General features: G+C 35.8%; 1 protein-coding gene across 4 annotated transcripts; it reads right to left on the reverse strand.

Moving 5' to 3' along the window:
- Positions 1-1640: 1640 nt before the first annotated feature.
- LOC113701662 (uncharacterized) lies at positions 1641-18317 on the reverse strand. Of its 4 annotated transcripts, XR_003450962.2 has the most exons (10): positions 17690-17804; positions 14698-14792; positions 13329-14048; positions 9425-9520; positions 9267-9350; positions 7633-7867; positions 7371-7531; positions 2895-3173; positions 2523-2804; positions 1641-2256 (listed from the first exon to the last, which is right to left on the reverse strand). XR_003450962.2 is itself a non-coding variant. In XM_072054058.1 (9 exons), the coding sequence occupies exons 2-9, from the start codon at positions 14737-14739 to the stop codon at positions 2748-2750; spliced, it is 1674 nt and encodes a 557-aa protein (XP_071910159.1). In that variant the 5' UTR covers positions 14740-14792; positions 17690-17804; the 3' UTR covers positions 2336-2747. The 4 variants fall into 4 exon arrangements, 2 of the variants coding, with proteins under 2 accessions (XP_071910159.1, XP_027078222.1); XR_003450956.2 differs by lacking the exon at positions 14698-14792 and having other exon boundaries at positions 17690-18317; XM_072054058.1 differs by lacking the exon at positions 1641-2256 and having other exon boundaries at positions 2336-2804.
- Between the last annotated feature and the right edge of the window lie 795 nt (positions 18318-19112).

A 19112-nucleotide genomic window follows, 5' to 3' on the forward strand; every position in this document is an offset into this window, starting at 1 on the left:
AACAAGATGGCATCTTAACTTTCCCCTACTTCCATTGTCATAAGTAAAGACTTTGAGATGAGAAAGTATCACATCTGAAAATAGGCCACAATTTTTTGTCCCTTCTAACCTTTTTGGCATCAGCAATATTTGAGTGTAAATACTTTTTCTATCCAACTAACCCAATACTTGAGAACAAGTGGATTCATCCTCCATGTTTTCTTTGGCATGTTATAATAAATAAGCAGAAACTCAAATTATAGAACAGGGCTTGTTGCTTATAGAGTAAAACCTAAGCCATTAATAACAAAAGCCTTAAGCTGGATACAAGCGTGAGAGTAATTAAGTTTCGGAATCTCAACGTACTGATAGATGAGCATGCATATGGCATGCAAAGGTAGTTTAAACCTCTTAAAAGGTAACATGACTATAACGTGTGCTTTGATCTATAGGGCCCATCACAAGGAAAACGAAAATCAAGCGAGAGCTACGAGCAAATTAAACACCATTCAGGAGTATCAATACTATCACACGAATCATAAATGCATGAATGTGATGTACTAGAATTTCTGCGGTTCCTGGAATTCAATCGTTTGACATCACCAACGTAATAGTCATGTATTATAGAATGACTCAAATTAAGGGCCACCACCTTTGAACATAATACTTGACGTGTAAAAAGTAAACTCAAACTAGCAACAAACTAGAGGAAGGTAGGGAGGGATCTTTTGATAATTTTAGACTTCTTTTACACATTTAAAGTTTTATACTGCTGTATTAATATAAAAAAAGTTTATTGAACTTATGACTTGTCATATACTCGTCTAAGAGAGTTTTTGAACGCTTTGTGTATCCTCAAGGTATCAAGTACCTCTAGGAAAGTGAAGATTATAGGTTCTAGATTTCTTCTAATATTAGATCTTGACAAATAAATACCCCCCCCCCCCGCCCCCCCAAAAAAAAAAAAACAAAAAATCAAGAGGAATACTTGCAACTACATGCTCTCATATAATCTTTAGTAAATTGTTCTCCTTATCAAAGCACGGATACATGGACTTCAGAAAAGAGGAGGAAACCTTTACTAGTCCTTACTTCTTTTTTTTATTTGGGGTAACCTACTTCCTGCCCTTCAAGTTTGCAGGAATAAGACTTTTCCATTACCATGAAAAACTACAGGAGGCACACAAAGCTGCTGGCTCCCTTAAGTTGATCTATTCTCTCCCTCTATCACTGTTGCGGATTCATAGCAACATCTTTTTACAGATAAAGCATCTGATGAATTTCTGATAGACAACTGTGCAGTTTTATGAGCTGTCCTATGCTTTCTGCTCCCATCAGTCATGCAAGTTAGCACTGTTCGAACCCTCCAGTCCCTACCCCAAGGGCAGGTACCCATCAGAAACCCGAATTGACAATGGATCTACTCAAATCAGTTCTTCATCTTATGAATGTTTATCGTCTTAGGCATTCACAGACCCAAGCTGATTCTTCTTAAAAAAACCGACGTGCATGTTGGTTTTCAAGGGGCATGTTGTCCTATTGTCCTTCTGGCTTGTGCAATAATTGCATCCAACTTTATAGATAACTTGTATGCAATTATTCTGATTAAAATTCAAGTCTCATCATCAAATATCAAATTAATCAACTAAGTTTAGCAAGCCTTTCACTGAAAACCCATGAACACACGGGTTAAACATGTTTGCCTTATTTGGTGTAGGAAAAGTAGAGAAGAAATGACTTTACACTAACTAATTACTATAAGCAGACTACTAAAAACAAAGACAGACATCCCGATCAGGAAGAAAAGGAGCATTACTGAACATAAGCCAGACGTTCCTCCAAATCCTGTTCAAAGTCAAAAGATACAAAGCTCAACTTAAATGGAAAATGATGCCAGTAACCAAAGAAGGGATCAGTAGCAATTGTGACTCCCCAAAGCAACCTTCAAAATTTGACTTCCTATGACATTTATGATAAAATTCATCCTATATGCACATTGCAACTTGGCAGATAATTACAATGAGTATGAGACCACTTTTCCACCTCTGACACCCTGAAGAGAGGTGTGGCCGTTGCACAAGTTATATGCTGGAGAAGAAATCCCAGCAGCAATGCAAGAACATCTATCTTGTACTCAAACAATTTAAATTCAAAAATGAGATGAACGGTGTCATCATGGGAATCAAATTTGTGTATGACCTGCTCGCAGTGGTCACAAATCAAGCAAGCTCCCCACGATGCATTTGAGTGGGGAAAACCAATATCAATCATTTACACCTGCAAAGAGAAAAATTAACGTAGAGAAGCAGTTCAAGCACATACCATGGAATAATATAAAATCTTCAAGACAGGGGGCTAAATCCTACAGCTGACAGAAAATGTATTCAACCAAAGAATTCTTATCAAACAAGAGATAGAAGTTCCAAGATACTGCGTCTAACAAGCTCATATATACTTTTACGGTCTAGCAAGATTACAAACATCTCGGCTAATTAACACTTTTCAGAAGAACTGCATCTTTATGAATTAAAGATGGTACTCACTTCGTCGACATGATGATCGGAACCTGATTACTTCTTGAGGCTGCAGTCAGTGTCCAACTTAAGTAGCCATGTTAGCATCAATACACACCTCGAGTAAGGATTACCATTTCTAGTTGGTAGCACAGGCAAACATAGTACTTTACAACAAATGATGAAGCCCAAGGACCAGTTATAGGTCAGAATCTCCTCTTGTTCATTGTTGAGCTTGAAGTATGATAAAAAAAGTCAAGGTGAGCCATCACCCAATGTCATCATTTGTCCAAAAGCTGTCCTTGCTCGAAGCTATCAGGAGAGAATTGAAAGGATACAGTCAACAGATACCATCTGGTGAAAACAATTACAATATTCATATTGAGATATTTGCTAATTTACCTTTACATCTAAGCAAGGATCATTCATCATATTTTTCAACTGGGAAATTATGCCAGCCCTCCTTAGTTTCACAGCCCGACCAAATGAACCAGAACTATTGGGCAAAGTAAGATTTACTAAAGTCCAAGCCGCAGCAGTACGTAATTGGCTTTCATTACTCTGCAAAAACTTGATTACAATTGATTGGGGGCCTCCTGGAAGTGTTGGGAAAAGTTCATCCATCACTGCTTCTTTATGGAGCTCATCACCAGATGCCACATTAGTTAGGACATACATACCCTACATAACAACATCTCAGCATGTGTACTAATTCAAAGCAAGAAGGAATTTACTTAGTGAGGCAATCAGTAGATAATGAACTAAATTGAAAATAAAGAGAAGAAGGGGGGGGGGGGGGGGGGTTCAAACATCAAGTAAATGCCATTTCATCAGAATAGTTGCCCAAAACTGGCAAATACTTTGCAAATCATTTTACAAACATTTACTAATGTAGTCAAATTTACATCAAATATTAGTTCAATAACAGCCCCATAATTATTTACCTACTGGCAGTTATAATGTACACTGCATATAATTATTTACCCACAGGCAGTTATACTCTATACAATTTATTTTCAATTTTAGAGAGTCCTGAGGCTGGTTGTCGACATTGACTCTTGTACTTCCGATCAATTCAATGAACTTTGAGTCAGTTGAAGACAGCCTAGTTGAGTAATACCAGCCTATGAACATGCATAAATATCAGCATACAATAGTGTATGTAATCATTATGAATAATCTGTTACTCATTGAGTGAAACCTTCCAATTCAATCAGCAGATGAGCATTTTCTATTATATTCTTATCTTTCTTTGTTTATGTGAACACATCCATAATTATTTACCTACTGGCAGTTATCTCTACACTGCATATATTTATTTACCTACGGGCAATTGTACTCTATACATTTTATTTCCAATTCTGCACAGTTCAGAGGCTGGTTGTAGACAATGAATCTTGTACTCTCAATCAATTCAATGCACTCTTGAGTCAGTTGAAGACAGCCTAGTTGAGTAATACCAGCCTTTGAACATGCATAAATATCAGCATACAATAGTGTAGGTAATAATTATGCATAATCTGTTACTCCTTGAGTGAAACCTCCCAAGTCAATCAGCATATGAGTATTTTCCATATATTCTTATCTTACTTTCTTTTTCTATGTGAACACACCCATAATTATTTACCTACTGGTGGTTATACTCTACACTGCATATAATTATTTACCTACAGGCAGTTAAACTCTATACGTTTTATTTCCAATTTTGCACAGTTCTGAGGTTGGTTGTAGACATTGACTCTTGTATTTTTTATCAATTCAATGCACATTGAGTCAGTTGAAGACAGGCTAGTTGAGTGAACATACATAAATATCAGCATACAATACCGTAGGTAATCATTATGCATAATCTGTTACTACTTGAGTGAAACCTTCCAATTCAATCAGCAGATGAGTATTTTCTATATATTCTCATCTTACTTTCTTTTTTTTTTTTTTAGGTGAACTCACGATACCCAATTGACCTTGGCAGTATGCATCTGCCCTTGAAGAATTCCTTTAATGCCCTTGAAAACTTGTATTTGCGTGTTCCCTACAAACGAGTTAGCCAAACTCTTTGACAGATGTATAAGCTGCCATTCATTTGCAAAATCTGAAGAATGTAATAGAAAATTCAAACTACCATATCCAGTAGCAAGTCCTGCCAAACAAGCAGAGTGAAAAGCTTCTTGTTCTACAAACAATACCCTGATAACTGTAATAATAGAGGTAACATCTACGATTAATTCTGTTAATGTTGCTAGTTTCTGGCACAACTAGCTACTCTGTCCCCTTGGGATACAAAATCTCTACGTACCCTCCACTACCATGACAAGTGGCCAATGTAGGACTTGGAAATTTCAGTAAGACCATTGAATTACCCAAAAAGTTAGGTAAATTACGTTTAAGATTTTTCTTTTTTTTTCTTTTTTTGGTTTTTTATTTTGTTGGGGGGGGTGGTTTACTGAGTCAGAGCAATAACCATGTCACTTCATCTAGCACGTAATATTACCTCTACAAGAATTTCAATGGTAATTTGTGAATCAGCATAGCATTTTCTGACTATGTCAACAGCTCATTTAGCCTTAAATGACGGTGGGAAATCTGTGAACTAGAAATGAGCAAGTTATGTACGGATAAAATTTGTCATTGGATGTATAGGTTGCAAAAGAAGTATCTTTCATGAACCAGAACTGGTATTGGAGGCAACTCTCCTAAGGAATGATGAGAGAAAATTAAAAGCCCCATGCTGTGGCTTCAATTTAGAACCTTGACATGTAAAACACATCCTCTTACTGATTACGAGTAATCTTCCTTTAGCACATCCAAAACTGTAGCAATTGATGGCAGCAACCTGAGTAGTTTCAGAATAATTCAGGAAACTAGCTTCCACTTTGTCTGTCAATTTACAACTAACATCTTATTATCTTCCTCTACTTTTCTTCTTATTAGTCATCCAGTCCAGGTGATGCACTCTATCATGCGTTTGTTATACATACCATAAACTTATAAACAAGCATTGCATGCAGACAAAATAGAGAAAAGAACAGAATTTCAATTCAAGCAACAAAAGCTATTCAGAAGGCCCATTCCACAAATAATGTTACTTGGACTTGGGTATTCTAGTGCTAAATAAAGAGTCTGACATGGGGGCAAAGTGAAGAGTCGGAGCAACGCAGTCCGCACAAGAGAGATGCACTTTGTGTTTATAATACTGGAAACAAAAGAGGGTCAGATTTTCTAATTTGCAATAAACAGATCCTTCAGAAGATTTCAGCATGCTTCAGTTGACTTCTCAAGAATGAAAGGAAAAGGAAAACAGATCCTTCTCAGCAATTTTACTGGTACGGTCCATGATATTGAATATCAATCCTCTTTAAAAGAAAGGAAAAAGGAAACGATTATAACAGTTCCTAATGCCATCATACTAAACCCAATGATGGCAAGTAAACATTGGAAGACATAAAAGAATAATTTTGAAAAATTAATACCCATTCGTCAAGTTAAGTTTCTAAACAATTTTGAGTTTAGCACTAGTCCTCATTTTATCCTTTTTCAGGGAAAAGAACCACAGTATAGTCCTAACTTCTAGGGTCCATTGGACAATTTAGCAGCACTAAACCCCAAAAGGTTCTGAACTGAAGCTCATGACACCAGTGTAGACGAATTTACTTGCACGGTACATCTTTGAGTGTAACTCTCCACAACATTTTGAGCATGGAAATTCTTCAACTTTCAAATGCCACATATGTAAAAAGTTCATCAAACAAGTATTCCATACAACATGTAGCTTGGATTTTTTTTGTTTGCCTGGAATGGATTTGAAGGATAATCATTTCATCCCAGGAATGATGTATTCAGGAATTAAAGAAATCAATACCTGCATGTGTTTAGGTGGTGTACAAAGTACATGGGAAAAGATATCACCAGTCTTTTATTTTTAAATTTTATTTCTCCCGTCTGCTTGGCCAATGTAATAAAATCAGCCATTAAACATCCCACCCTCCCCAACCACCTCTTTTAAACACCCAGCCTCCCATTTCAGGTCTGTTGCCCAACTTCCCAAATCCCTTCTAATATGCAAAAGAAAACTCAGCAATCTTATCCCTGTTACCAGTCTGCTAGCCTACTCTTTTCAAAACTCAATCTACTTTTGCTTCTTCTCAATATTTTATTCTAAATTTGGAAGGGGATGCTTTGGTAATGGAATCTAAGAAAACCTCAGACACAATGGTCTTAAGATATCCACTAATAGTCAATTATCATGATGACTCAGCAAACAACGGAGCCGCATGTTCTTAAGTTTGCGCACCAACTAAAGTAATAATGGCGGAGGAAATGTGTCCCCGTTTCCTTACTAAGGTTCCTGGAAAACAAATCACCCTTTAGGACTTCTGTTACCTTTCACATTGCAGGACTTTAACACCGATATAGCCAGTTTCTTTTTGGTTTTCGTTTCTGATTCCTTTTGTACCTTTCTTCACAGCATCTGCAATAACAATCTATTGACTCTGTTGCAGAAGCATCTCATAACCACTGGCTAGTGTCTCAATAAGTTTAGTTATACAAGTCTCAGCCATTTAGAAAGTTAAACACACTTTAATTTGTCTAATTCTTCTAATCCAACTTTAAAGAGTAAACAGCATAGCACCTTCCTTGAGGCATGCAACCTAGTAATCAAATCCTATTAGATGTCTCGTAGAATGGTTACTAGTCAGGAAATTACAAGTAGAAATCAGCAATCTGAACATTCCAGCTTCACTGGTAAAGGAAATGGATATTATTTCGAATTCTAAATGCAGGAACTTTTTTATTTTTTCCCCCATTCATTTGCAGTTACCTTTGACAAACACCACTAAACAGTAAATAACCACATCTTCACTTAAAAACAGATTTTACCTGGATCACAACTTCAACTTTTGAAGCACTCTGGATTTGCCTAACAACAGCACGCAATAGAGAACAATTGTCTGCAAAGACATGTCTAATGCCATCTGTAGATCCATCAACAAGGTTGCGAACAAGGGCAAGAGCTTGCTCTTGCACGGAAGCCTCAGGATCTGCAGGGTTCACAATAAATAATTTAGATGAATTTAACACTGTAAACGTGTAAGGTAATCACAAAAGAAACATAACAACAGATTAATTGAATGATAGGTACCGCATATTAGGCTTGTTAAGGTTGATTGAGTTAGTTCCAGGAGAATTGCTTCTTTACACCTGTCACTGACAAGGAACATCAAGTTCCTCAAAGCACAGACGGCATTCATCCTGATGGTTGAATCCATTGACTTTGATAGCTCAACAAGCTGTTTTACACCCCCAAATTGGATGAATGTTGTTTTTTGCACCATGAAATCAACAACTACATTGCTGATAGCACCAAGGGCGGCAACCTGAAAGTTAAAATAGAACTTTCACTAAATTATTTAATGTTCCATAAAGGAGTGGAGAAAGGAACCTTTCACATTTATAATGCGAAACAGAAAACAATAAGGGACATGAGGAATTAAAACCACAACTATTGGGTGTGTCACTCATAATTTTAAGTGGTGCCATCAGAACAAATTATTAGCTATTTTCTCAAGTATCTTGGGTACATATAAGGAAGGACATAAATAATAGAAAGATAAAAGAAAATTAATTCCCATTGATTTTTTTCAGGTATGCATTCAAATACGACACGGTAGGGTCTTTCAAATGCATAAGCATTGCATGGGCTTCAAGTCTTTGTAAGGGTCCAAGACGAATTAATCAGTGACTTATTTTGACTCATTGAATACGACACTAATTTATTAAACCACAAATGTTTGATCACACAAATATGATGCCAAACAAAGCAAACATGTCAAAACTTGATTGCCAAATGAAAATTAGTTCAATGGCATTTATGATCTAGTGTAAAACTTGATTGCAAAATGGAAGTTAGTGAATACTATTTGTGATGAATCTAAAAATTCGTGCTACCCCTCCATTCATGTATGCATCTCAGGCAGAAGTCCAAAAATAGGTTTATAAGCAGAAGTAGACATTTAAAAGCAATAAAATTGGCAGTTTCCAACTAATTATGCTAGCCTAGTCCTATTTGGTCAAGAAAGTTCGAGCTGGAGTTATAAAGCTCAAGAATCAACAAGCTGAAGAAAGGAGCTGCTATACAGAAAAGGATTGACTATGAGCACAACCCACTGAAGCTGACTGGCAACATCTTCCCACCATTGTCTGTTGGTGTAGTTGCAAACAAGTTAGCTTTTCTGGGTAGGATTGCTTTCTTTCAGCTTTGATTTAGTTAGCATTTCATTGCAGAATGGTCTCTATCCCACTCTGGAGTGGAAATATTTTCATACGTACTATGACATAAACAATAATTGGAATTTTTGTTACGATTTCCTACACTTTATTTTGTTTTTATTACAAATTCTACTGTTATAAAATCTCTAAGTCCAGGACATAAGAATTTCTAGTTTCCTCCCAATTTATCCCACTAGGCATATTTCCTTGAACACATCAACTGCAACAACCATGATCCAAGCAAAATACTAATCAATTCTAGCACTCAACAAGTTATTCAATGGTGAAACAATTTAACTAAGCCTTAACCATTTAGTGAGCAACATAGATACTTATAGAACAAGAAGTTTCACTCGACTCTTTCATTTTTGCATTAATATTAAAATATCTATAAACCAGTCAAGAAGAGAAGGATGGAAAATTTTCATGTCACCCGTAAAGGTGAGAAAAAAAAAAGAAAGAAAGAAATGAGTGAGAATATGAAAATCAATAAAAAAGAGTACACACCTGAACTGAAGTTGAGGTGTCACACAGAAGTTGAACTACAGGATTAATGACACTTTCATTCATAAAAGTACCTGCACTTAAATTCTGAATGCCATTTATCAGCAATAATTACCAGATAAAAAAACTATGAGGAGTGCTATGCTTTTGATTTGACGCACCTCAACAGACCGAGAAACATTCTTTAAACAAATGCAAGCTGCAGCACGTACTTCAGCACTATCGTGTGACATAGCATCAACCATAAATTGCAAAGCCTGTGCTTCAAAGAAACCACATTACTCGACATCATGAACGCCAAAATCAACTCTCTTACAGCTCAAATTTTACAAGAGTAAGGGACAGTATAAATAACAGTGACGAAATAACAAAAATTGAAGATTAAACAGAAATCATCACATATGAGGTAAAAGGTCCAGGCAGATCTCAACGGACATGTATTTTGCAGCGAAGACTATAAGAAGTGAAACTAAATGCATGATTGTACTTCCTCTAACTTGTTTAGCATTTCTACATTCCTCTCCAGCTTCCACATTAAGCTGAAAATTGTAAAATTAAGTGGAAGAAAGAAATAATTTGGAAAAAAAAAAAAAGAAAAGCAAGGCCATTAAGAGTGGATGGAAGTAAGAAACATCAATCATCACTATGTTATGCTCAAAAGCCCGACCCAACTCCAGCACACTCACAGAAGGCCGGTACATACAAAAACATACTATTAGAAACACAAATGGAATGTTGACATATAGATCTGTATAAACTTTAGGCCCATGTGGCCGTTTTCATTGATTTGGATGACAAATAACAATAATGCACAAAATCCTGTAGGTGGCTTTTGGATTGAGGGATTTGGGGTGATTTGGGTTTATAATCCTCAGCCAAAGTCTGTATCAGCATTATGGAAAGCAGACAGTTTCTGTTTATCTCTTTTCTGCGACAGTGGGGCAAATTAGGAAGTTTGGAGAAGACGATCAACTTGTTCTCTTTCTTTTTTTTCCTTTTCTTTTCTTGTTGGGGTTATATGTCTGGTTGCTTTAATAAACCATTTGAAAGTCAACTATAGCATGCTATTTTCACTTCTGCCAACTCTCATCATTTGCAAACAAAGTAATCTATTTAGTGAGAATTTCAAATCTGAAAATTCAAAGCACATTTAATTTGAAATAGACCTCCAAATCTAAAGGCTTCAGTCCAATGCAACCAAAGTGAATTTGTGTCTGGAATTGATTATCCCGTTTCCACTAATTCATATACACATCTTTCTTCATTGAGTGTATGAATTGCACTGAAGCTGGTATCTATAAGAAAGTGAAACTGGATCTTTATCAACAATATAGGTGAATGTCTAAAATGTCATATTTGTTTGGCAGTAATTTCAAGGATAATGGCCCCCTTTTGGAAGTGCAGCGCTTTTGCTCAATAAAAAATTCTAGATGACAGAATCACCTTTTAAAGGGTTTGGCAAAAATGGTTCCATGATTTTAGGTGTACAACTTTGGTTCTCAAAATCACTTTTAGCACAAGCTCAAAATTTGTGCTTTTGGAATAGCTTTTAGGTTTCAAAATCGTTTAAAAAAAAAAAGGTTTGACATTTTAACTTAAATCTTTATAAAGAATAGATATTGAAAGTCAAAAATCATGCAAGGATGCTCCTAAGCAATGGAATTAAGTACTTACTAGGCACATTGTTTTCCCTTTTTTGAGAAAAAGGCTCTATCAAACTTAAGTGCTTGTTGATAAGCCACCATAATCCAATCATGGCCTGAATATGTTTATAGTTTTTTAGACATGAAGTCCTAAAAGATTTTGCAAGCAAATCCTAAAGGACTTGTTAAACACATTTGGTTAACTTGGTCGACCAACACTTATGTTAGAAATTTAGCTGGCCCTCTTTTTGTAAGGTTTCACAAAATTGGTAATCCAAAAGCATCCTAAGAATCCTAATACAGGGCAAAGTAAACCTTGACCAACGTCATAATGTTAACCAACAATAAAGTACATATGCATAATCAGGTCAGGAAATGTCGTCTGGATTTCCAGCTTAGTCACTGGATTGGCAGACAATCACTAGATGACTGACTCAGCCTCTGAAGTTTCGTGAATACCAAAACATGATTTAAATTTAGCAATATTAACCTGAATACTTATTTACAGAAGATTTCTTAAAATACCCATTCAAAGCAGGTAAATACACAAAATCATGTCATAATCAATGCAGTACTATACCTTACAATTCTGAATGACTAATTTACCAAATAACACTACTGTCCAATACAAAACCATTTGGCTTATACACAGGCATACCATTAATCTTTGCAAATTCATTATGCTTCACTATTAAATTTTTTTCTTTTTTCGTAAACTGGTGAAACCTCTTCAACTGACAATTATTTTAGTCAGCTTACTCTTAGAGGTTCAGTTATGTCTACTCTACGTTGAGATAATATACTTAATCTTTTTGTGATACATTTTTAATATGAAAATCGTCAAAAAATGCAATTAACCATGTGGAAGAGGGTATACTTGTAAAAAACCTCCTAAGACTTGGAGGATCCCTAAAAATAGATCTTAAGAGGTTATTGGTCATTGACCACCACTGAGAGAAGTTCATGCGATTAGAAGAACTTTAAACCACTATCCATCATTATTCAGCCAGTTACCTAAGCATTCTTGTTCTGGTCTTCTTTTTCTGCTTTTTCATTTTTCCCCCTTTTCCCAATATCTCGCATATAGTTATGTTGTCTGAGTAATGGTTTGAAGTAGGCCAATTTACAAACTGTTACTTTGCCTGCATGATTTTTTCACCATCACTTTTCCCGTTCTTGTAAACAATAACTGCTATCTTATTACTGACATATGATGCTCCATTATCCCTTTGAATCAAATCAGGAGGTTAAGTAAAGATTACGATGACAGTGGTCCATGAATGGACAAACCCCCCCCCCCCCTCTCTCCAGAGATTTAGTGCACTTGCAATGCTAAATCTCAAAAATATTTAAAATGTCAAGATTTTCACACAAGAACAGGAAGAACCTAACTAATACAGAGGATGGCAGGCAAAATTGATACTGTACAAGAATCTAAACGAACTTTTAGTCTAATGTTCCACCACTTGATGGTTTCGACAAAAACAAAACAATACCCATCAAGTTCAATCAAGGAAATTGTCCACAAATGTCAATCTAGAGTGGCCACGCACCAATGCCCCCAAAAAAAAACTGCCAGAGAGCAAGGAAACTAATAGTAGTATGCCCAAGTCCAACGATCACCTGATAGTTTCTGTTACCATGCCAACTAAAAACACAAGAACAGAACAATATTTGGACATTAGTAGCTGTCTATTAGTCAAGATGGCATTAGATCTGGTCGCAGCTTCCTCCTCCTTTCCCCCCTCCCTCCCACCAACCCTTCTCCTGCTCCTTCCCCCTCCCCATATCTGGTTGCAGGAAGAAAGTGGGAAGAAGAGGGAAGGGGAAGAGAAGGGTGGCTGGCAGAGATCGGGAGAGGGATTTGGCAGCAGCTAGCGAGGGTTAGGTGGCAGAGAGGAGGGGATGGAGTGGCTGGAGGTTGAGGACCTGTATGTTAAAAGACGCATCTCATACTAGAATTACAATTCGAATTCTTACAAAAATGAGGTGCAAAACAATACAGTTATGTTCATTTTTTCCACATATACACATTTCATAAAGTAGTCAGCATTTTCAGTTTGTTCTTCTGGAATCCTTGATATATGCGAACTGATTAAGGTACTAAAGCACATTTAACCAATAAAAGAGAAAGGCAGGCAGATTAAATAACAAACTGACAGGAAGAGTGCATAAAAACTGACACCTGTTCTTTGCTGCATGGAAGAATGATCAAATATTCTAGCTACTACACAAGTTCTCAGTTTTCCTCATGGTTATTGAAATGATAATTTGGCAAATTACAGTATAATCCCTTTGTGCATGAAGAAGTAATTCAATATCAGAACAAATTCAAACGCAAATAAGTCAACAATGAAAATTAAACTGGCGTAGAATGAAAAGCAGTGGCAAACCAAGTTGAACCTCTAAACTGTCAACTGACCTTTAAAGATAGAAGCTTAGTCCTACAAGATTCCAACCGGGAGCACAAATCAGCCAATGCCAGAAATATTCCTTGCAGGCGTTTGGCCTGTAGAGAACCTTTCTCCAAGTGGCAGCAAAGTTTATCAATAACATTTTCTTGAAATGCTAACCTCTGCATATCTTCCTTTCCCACAATTAAACTAGACAAGATAAATGGGGCTTCCTCTCCAACTTGACCAGGATCATCGAGAAGCTCAAGTAAAATTAAAACCAACTTGGTCTTGATTTGTAAATCTTGAAGATAAGAAGGCAAAGCGTTTCTTATTACAACCAAGCACATGCATGCAAGCAATCTTGTTCGAGGATGCTTATCCTTTGTTAGCTCAATAACATCATTTAATGCTCTTCCATTTTCAGGCCCCACAAACTTCAAAATGACTTCTGAATTTTCTTTCAGAATGGCTGCTAGAGATTCCAAACTAGAATCCCTCTGAATTACTGAGCCTCCAAGAAGACTAATGAGCTTCCTTACTACTCCAGCATCATTCAATGCCCTCTGCTCAATACTTGTCCTGCAGGAATGTGTGATGACACAAGCACCAAGTCCAGTAACATTCTCATTCTTACAATTCAATAGTGAAAGGAGAAATTCCAAGTTTTGATCTTTAAAAAATTCATATTTTGGAGCCAATTTTGACTGATATATCAATTTTAATGAACGAGCACCAGCATCAACTACCTGAAAAGTGAAGTACATGAAGTTATAGTCATACAAAGATTGGGACAAGATTACCATTATTAAGATTACAAACAAGAATCTCAACATGCAATACATTCAAGAAACTCATATTCAACTAATATGAATACAGACAAGAGGTAAAAGTCTACTGTATGACAAAAGTGATGTTACATAAAGACCAGAGGAAGCAATGCCATGTATCTCTAACGTTAGTGACCCATGCCAACGAAAAACTAAGTGGAAGAAAGACAATGTGCAAAAATAGATAAATAGACGCCTCCCTTGAGATTATTGAAGTAAATGAAAAGAATTAAGTTAATGAGAATTTCCTGGTACATGAATTGTTTGAGAATGAAAAGCTATGATCGGCTAAGAATTTAGTTGAAAAATCTATTTGGAAGCAACACAACTACATCAAATTCAAAACAGGGGACCCAACAGGACTAAATCAGAAACATCACAAATTGTTATCTGGCCCTTATGAACTTCATTAAGACAAGTGGCCCTTCAGGCAACTGAAAATGGTCAAAAGTCGATGCAAAATTTGCTATGACATGAATTGTTTGGAATACTAAGTTACAGTAGGCTAGGAATTCTTTTGAAAACTAATTAAAAAACACATAATTAGATCAAATTCAAAGCATCGCACCCAGAAGGACTGAATGCAAGTATCACGCTCAATGCTCCACATATCTGGTGCTTAATGATCTTCACCATCCATAACTGAAAATGATCTTCAGGCAACTGAAAATGGTCAAAAGTCGATGCAAAATTTGCTATGACATGAATTGTTTGGAATACTAAGTTACAGTAGGCTAGGAATTCTTTTGAAAACTAATTAAAAAACACATAATTAGATCAAATTCAAAGCATCGCACCCAGAAGGACTGAATGCGAAGTATCACATTCAATGCTCCACATATCTGGTGCTTAATGATCTTCACTATCCATAACTGGCCCTTAATGAACCTCACTGAGAGTAGTGGTCTACATGAGGTTGGGATGTTTCTTTTAAGCTAAATTGCAAGTATTTGCAACTTGACACATGTACTAATGAAAGTAATTATACCAATAAGAAATTGGAGCACTTGGTCCTCACCTATATGCCAAGTTCGCAAAAGTACGTTTTGTTGTGGCCTTTTACTGAATACTTATCAAACACGTAATGGATGCTTCACCATTTGGAAGTGATGCACTTTTGAACTTTTTAATGACTTTATACCATAAGAGAAGCGTCAGATTTACATTAGTTCTAAATTATATAAGAAATACAAAAAGAGACAATTAAGGAGAAGAATAATTGCAGGAAACTACCAATTATGCAAGTTAACCAATAGAAATTCCCATGCAAACAGGAAAAGTTAAACGCACAACTTATTCACATTTATCTTATGACATGTAATCAATAAAGAAAATATCCTATGCATAGGTTAGTTGTATAAGTTTTCAAGAGTTCAGGTATCGGCCAGACCAAAGTACCACTTTCTTGCAAGCCCACATCTATACACTCGTACATTTTCTGTGATGGAATTTTAATGGTACTCAATTTCACTCATATGACACTTTTGTCACAAGGAAGCACAAATGGTTGAATGAGCAAAGAAAGGGCAAGGTTGTCATACTACTTCATGCTAAACCTAAAGAAGTGAAGTAATACACTGCAGATCCAACAATTTAATAATATTTGTATATGTGTGTAAAACTAGGATGGCATAAATAGCTAGTACGCCATTTAACATGTGATAAAAAATCCTTGTACACTGACTGATAAACCACATGCATGGATATGCATGCATAGGGCATCTTTATGCCTACAGATAGCAAAACTATTAGGATTATTACATACACCACATTCATCACTTAGTCATTCTGTTGTATTTGCATAGATAGCATTTTCTTCACACAGCCACTTGATTATGTCCTCTCATCATAACTTTATCAAGAAAATCATAATAGAGTTGCTAAATTTAGTGATTGAAAAATTATGTGCCCACAAGCATCTTACAATAGGCAAGTGGTTCCGGTCCATCTCATATTTCAATAGAATTTACAGTGGTTTCAGAAAATTTACTTAAATGCTGTTAAAGAAACCAAAAAAAATGTGGCATTTGCCTACAGGCTTCAACAAATGTAGCAATATAATGAATGCCGTGAGCAGAATCCACCATGCACAGAATCTCTCTCTCTCTCGTATTTAACTATAGAAAACTTCCTTTGTAATGCATTTCTGGAAAACTCAGTCATGGTTACCATAATACACTTGAACTCTGCAGAGAATTCAATTCACATTAAATTTTGCAGTTGATCAACCTTAAGTACATGACAAGAGACAATTCCCAATAAAAACCAGGCTGAATTTCCAGGTTGGATGTCTGGAATCTTCATCCAAATTAGGCATCTCAATCATGGATGCACTTCTGTTCTGCAGTACTCCATGAGGAAATTGTGTTGGTAGTAATCATTTAACTTGAACAACTCCTGCTGCTCAGTCTGTCCTTGCACAGCTCAACACACAACAGACTGAAGATGCTGTGGCTTTTAGTTCAAAGCATTTTACCCTTTCCAAAGAATTTTGCCAACTATAGGTGGAACAAAAATGAACTTGCACAACACTTTATCAGCTTTATAAATGCAAAAACAAAACAAGAAAGAAAAGAACTCAGAGACACACTGCTACAAAGAAGTTAAAAACAAAGAAAGAGGGATGTAAATGAAAGATAATGGAACATATTCTCCTCCCTTTCCTGAAAATACTATCCAAGAAAAATTAGAGAAACCACCTAAACTTCCAACTAGGTTCAATTTCCCAATACCTACACTTATGTAAATGCAAAAATGCAATGAAATATCCAACCCAAGAACCCCTGTTCTTCATCTTTGCTAAGAAACCAGCTGTGATTCTCTTTCAACCCTATTCCCTATGCCTCCTATTTTCTACCCACCGAAGAGACACTTAATGAGTACACCAAAAGATTCATCACTGAATCACAGAATATCAGTTTCAGAAAAGTATATGACAATACTCTCATACTTAATTCCATAATTAAGTTTTCACCTTTTTCCTTTCTTCTTAGCTCAGCTCTTTGCTTCCTATTCAAAGTTGAGCAAAGACATATAGGGTAAATATCTCAAAGCAAAAACAGAATCAAAATCACAACATGAGCTACCATCCAGAATTTTACTTAACCAGACAGCTTAAAGTACCTTCATAATCATTTAAGTTTGAATTGCCCAAACAAATCCGAATGCACTGGGAAAGGGTGGAGGAAATCATAGACAATAGCCTACCGAACCAAGAAACCAACAAATATTTGAAATGATTACATTACCTCGTTATGATTAGAATTTGTAATTAACATCCTCAATGCTGTTTACTCCATTCAAAACTTTAGTTAGTCTACATTCATCAAAAATTTGATTCCATTATTTCCTAATACATATATTCCCGATTCTTTAATGCATGCCTCAAATTCTTGACAAGGGCATTTTTTTTAATTCAACATATTCTAACCTAAATGTGTACACAAGCTCAAAATTTGGGAGATTAAACAGAGCATCTCTAAAGAAATTTCGTTTAATAAAATACATAACAAGAAATGAAACTGAAATTAGAAAATGAAGACATAAGAATAAGAGGTTACCTTCTCATTCTGATGAGAAATTAAACTCAACAAAATGGGGAGAGCACCAGCGTCTAAAACAGCCTGAACTCCAGCATCAAATCCGCACGCAAAGCTTCCAATTACGGCAGCGGACTGAATTATAATAGAATCCAAATTATCATCATAACCACCACGGCACGAGGCCGCGGCAGTAGCGGAAGATAATATAGAGACGACGGAAGGAACCGCACCAAGCTTGAGAAAAGCAAGCTTCTTTGTACGGTTTCCAATGATCTGATTCTTCAGGTCTCTCAGGGCTTTAAGCTTAATCTCATATGAAGCCATAGACGAGCTTAGCCGTCCGACGAGGTCCTCGGGAACTGGACGGCTCTGATTCTCCGACGATGACGAGGCTGCGGCTGAAGTCGGCATGCTCCGGTGCGTATTCTTCTGCTGAAATTTTATCAAAATTCTGGTGCGAATAATTGCGACGAAAACTGTGATGAACAGAAGAAGATTGTCTGAATTTTTTCATAAGCTTTCAGAAACGGCTGAAATTTACACACAGCAGGTGGAGTTACTGTGAGAATTTTGAGGCAGTGTGGGGAGAATGGTTTTTCTCTCTTTCAGGTGAGGATTTGTTTGATTGAGTGAGTCCATGGGCCGTGGGCATACGGTATTCTTTTAATTTAAAATTTTTGAAATAAAAAAATTAAATTTTATACTTTTCTCAAATAAAAAAATTGTTATCATATTTTTTTCTATAATAATAAAGCGGGAGCAATTATTTTGGTGTAAACTATCTAATGTCACTTTTTAAAATTTCTTTTTTATTTTTTAAATAACTTCTTACCACTAACTCATTTCAAATCAACCATTAACATCACATAACTAATGAACTAACATCACACAACTAATGAAATATGTGTTTATCATTTAAGCATAATTGCTAACACATGATTGCTTGATTTAATTGCTTTGTTTCATTTTTTCTGATTTTTATTAACTATTTTAATTTACTACTACTAGATTTTGTTGTCAAATAACGAATCTAAATACATTAGTTCAACTGAAATTTTTTTTATCACTTGCACACAAATTGAATGTGCGTCAATCACTAGTTATATATGGAATTAACTTTTTATGAACTGATAGTGCAGTGATATTTTTATACTAATGATTAGCATATATTTTACCTATTTTTAGTTAGGTTTTAGTTTAAATTTTTGGTATGTTTTAAGTTAAAATGGAAAAATTGAATTCCTTTATAATTTACTTTTCATACAAGTAGTGTTTCTTAATCAAAATATGCAAAAGTGTGGGTTGATATGCAATTTTGTGTTGTTTATGTAGGTTTGGGAAAATCGTTCAAAACGTTTCTCGCATTTTGCAAAATAATTTTTTTCGTTCTCACTTTTAAAAGTGTAATTTTACATTCCTTACAAATTCACATTCGTCAAAT

Source organism: Coffea arabica, chromosome 1e (assembly GCF_036785885.1).
Source record: "Coffea arabica cultivar ET-39 chromosome 1e, Coffea Arabica ET-39 HiFi, whole genome shotgun sequence".
NCBI classification, from domain to species: Eukaryota; Viridiplantae; Streptophyta; class Magnoliopsida; order Gentianales; family Rubiaceae; genus Coffea; species Coffea arabica.